Source organism: Colobus angolensis, unplaced genomic scaffold (assembly GCF_000951035.1).
Source record: "Colobus angolensis palliatus isolate OR3802 unplaced genomic scaffold, Cang.pa_1.0 Scaffold236, whole genome shotgun sequence".
In the NCBI taxonomy this organism is placed as follows: Eukaryota; Metazoa; Chordata; class Mammalia; order Primates; family Cercopithecidae; genus Colobus; species Colobus angolensis.
The window spans coordinates 850,265-858,227 of NW_012115555.1; the positions used below are offsets into that span (position 1 = coordinate 850,265).

General features: G+C 62.5%; 1 protein-coding gene across 1 annotated transcript in view; it reads right to left on the reverse strand.

Moving 5' to 3' along the window:
* The window catches only part of TNXB (tenascin XB), a 70,577-nt gene that overhangs the window by 1,157 nt on the left and 61,457 nt on the right, over positions 1–7,963 (reverse strand). Inside the window, exons 25-39 of the mRNA XM_011944765.1 lie at positions 7,433–7,756; positions 6,529–6,816; positions 5,899–6,177; positions 4,337–4,618; positions 3,170–3,490; positions 2,544–2,879; positions 2,172–2,294; positions 1,914–2,057; positions 1,602–1,721; positions 1,341–1,484; positions 1,117–1,247; positions 866–998; positions 626–777; positions 438–534; positions 184–345 (exon numbers count right to left, since the gene is read on the reverse strand). Of these exons, the coding sequence (XP_011800155.1) occupies positions 184–345; positions 438–534; positions 626–777; positions 866–998; positions 1,117–1,247; positions 1,341–1,484; positions 1,602–1,721; positions 1,914–2,057; positions 2,172–2,294; positions 2,544–2,879; positions 3,170–3,490; positions 4,337–4,618; positions 5,899–6,177; positions 6,529–6,816; positions 7,433–7,756 (3,036 nt within the window). The remainder of the gene's footprint in view (positions 1–183; positions 346–437; positions 535–625; positions 778–865; positions 999–1,116; positions 1,248–1,340; positions 1,485–1,601; positions 1,722–1,913; positions 2,058–2,171; positions 2,295–2,543; positions 2,880–3,169; positions 3,491–4,336; positions 4,619–5,898; positions 6,178–6,528; positions 6,817–7,432; positions 7,757–7,963) is intronic.

The window sequence follows — 7,963 nt, forward strand, 5'->3', positions numbered from 1 at the left end:
TACCACCAGGCCCCTCGGTAGGAGACGGCGCAGGAGATGAGCAAGTTGTTGGGGTCCCGATCACGGGCAGAGAAGACACTGCCGCTGTGGTAGCTCATGGAGTCCCCTGGGCAGGGTGGAGGAAGGAGCCATGAGGGCTTCCCCTCCCAGCCTCACCCTCCCAGCCTCGTGGCCTGTGTTTACCTGCGGTGCCGTGGTAGCCCTCCAGGTGGAGGCGGTAGTACTCCGCAGCCGAGTCTACGCGGAAGGAGTCGTACTGGGCGAACACAGCCTCGTCCCCGGCCCGCAGGTCCACGCGCATGGAGTAGTCACCTGCCTGCGTCAGGCTGTGCAGGGCCTCATTGCCTGGGGGTGGGAGACATGACCTCATCAGGGTCCCGGTGTCCACAGGGCCCCCATCCCCATCCGTACTTCCCCAACCCCTGTGAGGTACTGACCCAGCCAGAACTCCCCAGAGATGTTCCCAAAACCATGGGCATAGTCCTCCCAGTCCCTCCAGAAGTCTGTCTGTCCATCCATGCGGCGCTGGAACACCTGGGAAGCAAGTGGGGCACCATCAGCCTCTGGCTCCCGGGGCAACAGCCCCTGCCCTGCACAGACCCCTGGGTTTCCCAATGCCACCCACCAGCCAGCCGCCCCCGTCCGTCTCCATGTCACAAAACACGTTGAGGGGCCGCTCGCGGTTGCCGTTGAGGAAGATGGTGGTGGTCCTGGAGGCACCGGCTCCGTTCTGCATCTCCTCCCCGCAGTCCCTGGGGAAGGGGATCCGCAGCCCACCTGGGGAGAGGAGAGCAGGGTCCAAGGTCCAAGCCTTAGACCGTGGCTGCCCACCCAGTCCCCGGCCCCCGCCCGTGCCTCCAGGTACCGGTGGTGAAAGAGGTGGACACGGGCGGGACCAGACTCTCGCCCCACATGGCCTGGAGCCGTGCATTGTAGGGGGTGGAGGGAAAGAGGCCGAGGAGCTGGTGAGATGTGACCCCTCCCGGGAGCAGGATCTCCTGTGGGACAGACAAGGCGGGGTCAGGGCAGAGGGAGGTGGAGTCCCTCAGGGAGGGCCAGAGGCAGCACCCCCGGGAATCACCCAGGGAGGGGAGTTGGTCAGTGGGGCCGGGGCACCTGGGTCCGGCCACCAGGGGTGTCGAAGCTGAGCAGGTAGCCTGTGGGCCGCACTTGGGGCTCAGTCCAAGTGAGCAGGGCCGTGCGGGGGGTCACTTCCTTGGCCTCCAAGTCCCGAGGGGCCTCTAGCCCTGGGAGGGAAAGCAGGAAGAGGAGATGGGGATGAGGCCCGTCCTGGCTCCCTCTACCTCCTCTCCCCCGTCCCACACACCCCACAGACCTACCTGTGGTGAAGGTGATGCTGGCTGGGGAAGTGCGGTTGGGGCCCCGCAGGCCGCGCACAGTGGCGGTGTAGTTGGTGTGGAGGACGAGGTCATGCAGGGGGTAGTCCACTGCGCTGCCTGGGGCCTCGGCCTGCAGAGGCGGGGCTGGGAGTGCGAAGAGGGGCATCAACGCCTCCCCCTCCATCCCCGGCCAGAGTTCAGTCTCCCCCCTGCAATCCCCACCCGGAACCAGTCCCCGCCAGAGGCCTCAGCCCTGCTCACCCCCGGGGGCTGTGACCTGGACGTCATAGGTGTCCACGGGATTCTGGGGGGGCTTCCAGTGCAGCACGGCGAACCCCTCGGTCAAGTTCAGTGCACGCAACTGGGTGGGGCCGTCAGGAACTGGGGGAAGGGGAGGGGCTCAGAGGGGTCCCCGCTGGTCTCTCTAGTCCCTGCCTCCCCAGACTCCACCGGCCTCCTGTCCACAATCGGAGCCTCCACCACCTCCCTTTCACCCTCCTCCTTCTCTCTCAACTCCCACCCACACCATTTTCTTGGCTCCCACCTCTTGCCCCAGGTCCCAGTCCATCTCACCCGTGGTGAGGAAGCCTGTGAGAGGCTCACTCTCCTCAAAGCCTCGGACGGAGACCACGGTCACCTCGTAGCGAGCGCCTGGGATCAGCCCCTGGAGTTTCTGGGTCCGGGCCCGGCCGTCCACCTGCACGCTCTGCGGCTCCCCTGAAAACATTGGGGATCGAGGGTTACCCAGGGAACCCCAGGACGGCTGGAGGGTGGGCAGAGTGCAGGGGGGAGGGGAAAGGCGAGGCAGTGAGCTCATGGCAAAGGCACCACCTCCGTCCGCCAGCTGGTAGGAGACTTTGAAGCTGTCCGCCCGGGACGGCGGGGGCATCCAGCTGACCTTGGCTGAGGTCTCCCTGATGTCACTGAATTGGAGGTCACGGGGGCGCTCCAGAACTGCAGAGGGGGCAAGGAACAATGATGCGGGCAGGGACAGGGAGGCTCCTCCCTACGAGTCCCACCCCTCGCCTCTGCTCCAGCACAGGCTCAGCACCCCTTTTCCTCTAGTCCCCAGGAATGGAAGTTGCTCTGCAGATTCCTCCAGGCCCACCACCAAGTCGCCCACCCCACTGCTGGCTGAGGCACCAGGTCCCCCCGTTAGTACAGAGACCCCCACTTTGGGGCAGAGTGCGTGTGGATCCTTACCTGGGCTGAGGGTGCGAGCAGTGCCCTGGATGCTGTCGGCCTTGTGGGGGCCTCGCAGCCCATACAGCGTCAGGCTGTACAGCGTCCCCGGACGCAGGTCCCGAAGCACGGCTGAGTGCCGCGTGCCCGGCACCATCAGCTCGCGCTGCAGCAGAGGACGCGGATGCGGCTCCAGAGTGCTTGGTGATGGAACCCCAAAGCGGAGCAGGAAGGAGTCGAAGGCCCCAGGTGGGGCCTCCCAGTTGAGTCTCAGTGAACTTGTGGTCACATCAGTCACAGACAGCTGGGACAGGCGGGGTCCTGGCTCCCCTGAGGTCTGACCAGCAGGGGCCGGCCCTGCATGGAGTGGGTGGGAGAGAAGGGATTGGAGACAGAAGCACACCAGCTTGGTGACCCAGAGCACATCCCTTCCACCCCGCTCCCTGCCCGTTTCTCTATCTGTAACCAGGGACTTGCAGCCACAGGGGGGCCCTATGGGGCAGAGCTAAAGGCCACTCGCGTCCAGCCCACCCGTCCTCTCTCCCTGGTACCCGCTTCATGCTCTTTCCCTGCGACCACCCCTTCTGAGCCCCCCTTTCCCCCTTCCGAGTCCCACACTAGAGGTCAGAGATGCCTGGTGGTGGTACCTGTGGTGCCCTCAGCTGAGAGGGGCCCCAGGCGCTTCCCTTCATGGAGGCCATAGAGGAGGAACCTGTAGGGGGTTCTGGGCTCCAGGCCTGAGATGAGGATCTTGCTCTGGTCACCGTCCACGAGCAAGGCCTGGGGCTGCCCGTCCGTGTCCTCATACTGGACCACGAAGGAATCAAAGGGGCCCTGGGCCACGCTCCACGAGAGGCGCACGGAGTCTGGGGCTGTGTCGGTCACGGCCAGCACCCCTAGGCGGGGCTCTTCAGGAGGCTCAGGGGCCTCTGGGGCTAACTCTGGGGCTGGCGTGTCCTCTTCTGGGGCTGCGTGGGAAAAGCCCAGGGCAGAATCTGAGTGAGGGGTGCCGTGGGGCCCTCCGTTTTTATCTTTCAGGCTTGGCCCAAGGCTGAGGGGAGGTTTACAGGTCCAGGCCCAGTCAGACCATGAAGTCGCTGTGGCCTCGTGACTCCCACGAGCTCCCCGGCTGTCGGAGTCAGGTGCTCACTTCCCCCTTCCGCACCCCAGTGTCCTACCGAGCCCACGCTGAGCTATCACAGGCTCCGTCCCCACCCACGCCGGGACACATTCACTGAGCTTGGGGAGTGTGGTGCTCCCTTCTCAGAGAAGCTGAGGGTGGAACTGGCTGGTAAAGGTGACGGGCAAATCCCGCCAGCCGTGCCTTGGTCAGGCCTGTCTGAGGCGGGCATCAGTGAGCTCTGGAAGCGGAGCCTGTAGCACAAATGCAGCCACTTCTGTTGGTTTCTGTGTCCCCGCTCATTTTGTTTTCCAGTGATTTTCCTCTTAAGAAAACGCTCCTGACTCATCCATGGCAGGGAGGTTTGCCGCTCTCTGGACAAGGCCACCCTTCGGGGAGGGGACAGCTGCCCCAGTGAGTAATGAGGAGCAGCGGCAGTGATGGGGCAGAGCTGGGGCTGGGAGATGAGGGAGCCCCTGCCAGGGCCTTTCCCTCCCACCTGGCCTGGCTCCTGCTCTGGACTCCTTGATGGATGTTGAAGCCCACAAGGCTGCAGACTCCTCCTCCTTCCTGGGGACAGGCCAGGGTGCCCCACTCCCACCTGCCCACTCCTGCAGTCATCTTTGTCTTCGGACCAAATGCACAAGGAAACCCACACAAGGTGGCTTGCTATAGCCAAGCACAGCAGCCTCACCTGTCATTCCCAGGGCGGAGACCGGGCCCAGGCGCTTTCCCCCAACGAGCCCGTAGAGTAGAAACTTGTATTTCTTGCCAGGCTCCAGGTCCTCTATGGTGACCGTGTGCTGGTCTGCGGCCACAGGCACTGCCCTGGGCTGCCCGTCCGTGTCCCTGTACTGGACCACGAAGGATTCGAAGGGGCCCTGGGCCACCGTCCAGGACAGGTGCAGGGAGCTGGAGGTCTCCTCGGTCACGGTCAGTTCCCCCAGGCGGGGAGGTGGCTCCTTCTCCAGAGGAGCTGTGCACAGGGAGGAGGGAAAGCTCTTAGTCACATGCTGCCTATGCCTAAGCCCTGGCAGCTTCCTGGAGGTGTGAGGTTCTGGGAAAGGGTCCCTCCAGTGTAGCCCCAGGGACAGCTCCTTGAGGAGACACACAGGCTTGCTCCCGCCATGCCCTACAGCAATGAGGGAGAACAGCCCCCTCCTCCTCTGGAGGCCGCTGCCCAAACTCCATCCTGCCCTGCTCCTTCCCTGCTGTGATCGAGGGTGCGGTAAATACATGAAAGATCATCTCCCGAGGGAGGGGTGGCTGGGGGTGCAGAGAGGCCCTGTGTTTACCCTGACCCCCACCCCTGAGCAGGAATGAGGCCAGAGCTGAGAGGGACTCCCAGGAGGTCTCTGGGTTGTCAGGGAGCCATCCCAAACATCGAGAGCTGGTCTGGGCAGCTGGCCAACGCATGGCTCTCATCAGTGCCAGGCTGTGACCTCTCCCTTGTCCCCTTGTGGCCATCAGCCTGAACATCCATGCCTCCTGCTTCCCCACACTGACCCCATGGGGCCGGGGCAGCCAGGGTGGGGCCGGGAGAAGACAGTTGACAAGCTGGGAGAACAGAGGGTGGAGTAGAGGCTTGCCCGGATGGGGCTGGCGCCGATGGGTGGGGGTGGAGAGAGAGTCTGTACCCCATCCCCACAGTGAGAGTCTGGGAAGAGAATTATGGAGTCCCAGGGACCAGGCCCCGATTGGCCGGCTGCTCTGTCTTCCTCTGGGCATAGTGACTCATGGTCCTGGGAGTAGGGTGAGGGTCAGTGACCCACCACACCCCTTCCTCAGGGGGCTGAGTCACGGGCACAGTGACACCAGGTTTTTCCATCATCTTTCCGTAGCCAAGCTCTCCCTTTTTTTCCACCCCTTGCCTCCGAGTTAGGGAGGAGAGAGGGGGATGGGAACCACTACTGAGTCCAGCGCCATTCCCAGCCATTATGCAGGTGAGGACACCGAGGTTCCGGGGATGAAGCGGATTGTCCATGATCACCCTGGCAAGGGCTGGGACTGGAACTGGAACACAGATCTGCTGGCCCCAAAGCCCGTGTCCCTTTTATTTCCTCGGCAGTCAGCAAATGAAGGAAGTAATGCAGCTTCTTCAGAACTGTGCCTGACACACACAGAGACTCACTTTCGGAGTTAAGATGGTTGTGTCAGGGCTGATAGAGGGAATCTCACAGGAAGGCCGTAGGGCCAGCTCTGAGGGCCCGAATGAGAGGCAGCTCTGGAAAAGGTGGAGGCTGGACTGGGACTCACCTGTGGTGCCGTCAGCAGAGATGGGGCCCATTCGCTTCCTGCCTGCCAGACCATACAGCAGGAACTTGTATTTCCTACTGGGCTCCAGGCCTGGGACTATGACCTCCCGCTGGTCGGCTGTCACTGGCACAACCTGGGGCCGACCATCCTTATCTTTGTACTGGACCACGAAGGAGTCGAATTCGCCCTCAGGGACCGTCCACGAGAGGCCCACAGAGTCAGGGGTCGCATCTGTCACAGTCAGCTCCCCCAGGCGGGGAGACAGTTTCGTGTCTGGGGCTGGAAAAGACAGTGAGGTGCATGGAGACTGCGATGGAGGCAAACGGGCCAGGGAGCTTCCTGGGCCGCTATGGCTCTGTGAGCTGGTCCCAGAAACGGGAGGGTGACTGGTCCAGAAGTAGGGATAAAAGCGGAGCCGGACAGGAAAGCAAGTGTACCCCGGGGTGCAGGGAAAGTAGGGAGAAGGATGAGTGTCAGAGGGAGAGGAGAGCTCAGGGCCTGGGTTTTCCTGGACCCAATAAATCAGTGGGAGCTGAGGACTGGAGTGTGGGGCACAGAAACGTGAAATTCCAACTGGCGCCACAAGGGGGCGAAGGCTCTGGCCGCGGAAGGCCTCCAGCCCTCACTCACCGGTCCTGGCCTCCACAGGAACCGGGCCGTGGCGTTTCCCATTCTGGAGTCCAAAGAGCAGGAACTTGTACTTGCGGGCCGGGTCCAGCCCTGAGACGGTGACCGCTCGGAGGTCTCCGCTCACAGGCACTGCCTGGGGCTGCCCCTGCGTGTCTCTGTACTGCACCAGGAAGGAGTCAAAGGGGCCCTGGGCTACGGTCCACGAGAGGCCCACTGAGTCCGAGGTCACGGCTGCCACCGTCAACTCCCCCAGGCGGGGCTCCACGGGCGGCGATGTGGGCAGGGGCACTGAAAAGAGCAGAGCAGGCCCATGGGTCAGAAGACAGGACCCTGCCCAAGGGAGGCAGTGCTGTCCCGGGACTGGAGTGAGCATAGTGGCCTCCTCTAAAGCGTGCTTGCTTTAGAATCTGTGCCCTGCATCGCTGTAAGCAGCCCACAAACAGTGGTGCACGTAACCCTTTGCACAGCATATGAAGTAGATGCCATTATTATCATCACCCCAACTTTGCAGGGATCTGAAGCACAAGGTTAGGAAACGCCTGCAAAGTCGCACAATCACTACATTTGAAGGCACATGCAGGTCTGGGCAGCTGAATCTGAAGCACTTTCTGAGCCACTCAAATACTCCTTAAGGGAGCCTGAAGACTAACAAATGAGCACGAGCAACCTGGAGGTTCCAGATCACGATGGGAGGAAGGAAGCTACAACAAGCGCGGCATGGACTACCTGCCCATCTGACTGCACACAGTCTCCATGAATCCAAGGATGAGGCAGGATCATTAGCAAGATGGGAGAAAAGACAGAAACCTAGAGGCCCAGTCATAAGAGGCGCCAAGATCCAAAAGAGAAACACAAGGGGGCTACAGAGGTAAACCTGGGGACAAGGGACTGTCCCCCAACTCACCTGTGACGCCCACGGCGGACACCGGGCCCACGCGCCTCCCCTCGTAGAGGCCATACAGGTGCACCTTGTACTTGCGCCCAGGCTCCAGGCCCCCCACAGTGACCTCACTCTCCTCGCCCCCGACACGCACTGCCTGGGGTTGCCCGTCCCTGTCCTTGTACTGCACGGTGAAGGAGTCAAAGCGGCCCTGGGGGATGGTCCAGGAGAGGCTCAGCGAGTCAGGGGAGGATCCTGTCACTGTCAGCTCCCCCAGGAGCGGCTCCTCGGGGGGCTCTGGGGCCTCCGAGCTGGGTTCTGTGGGGCTGGGGGTCTCTTCCTCTGCAGCTGAAAAGGAGAGAGAGAGAGTAGGGGGGATGTCCTTGGGTCCTGGGGAAAATGAGGGAGAAGCCAAGGCTATGACTGGGGGACCTGAGGTCAGTTCAAAGAGGCCCATTCTTGGGGCTGGGGGGTCCTGCTCAGCTGACAGCGAACACACATGACAAGTTCCAGGGTCAGCTGTGGGGGACCTGGGACAGTCACCAGCACAGCAAA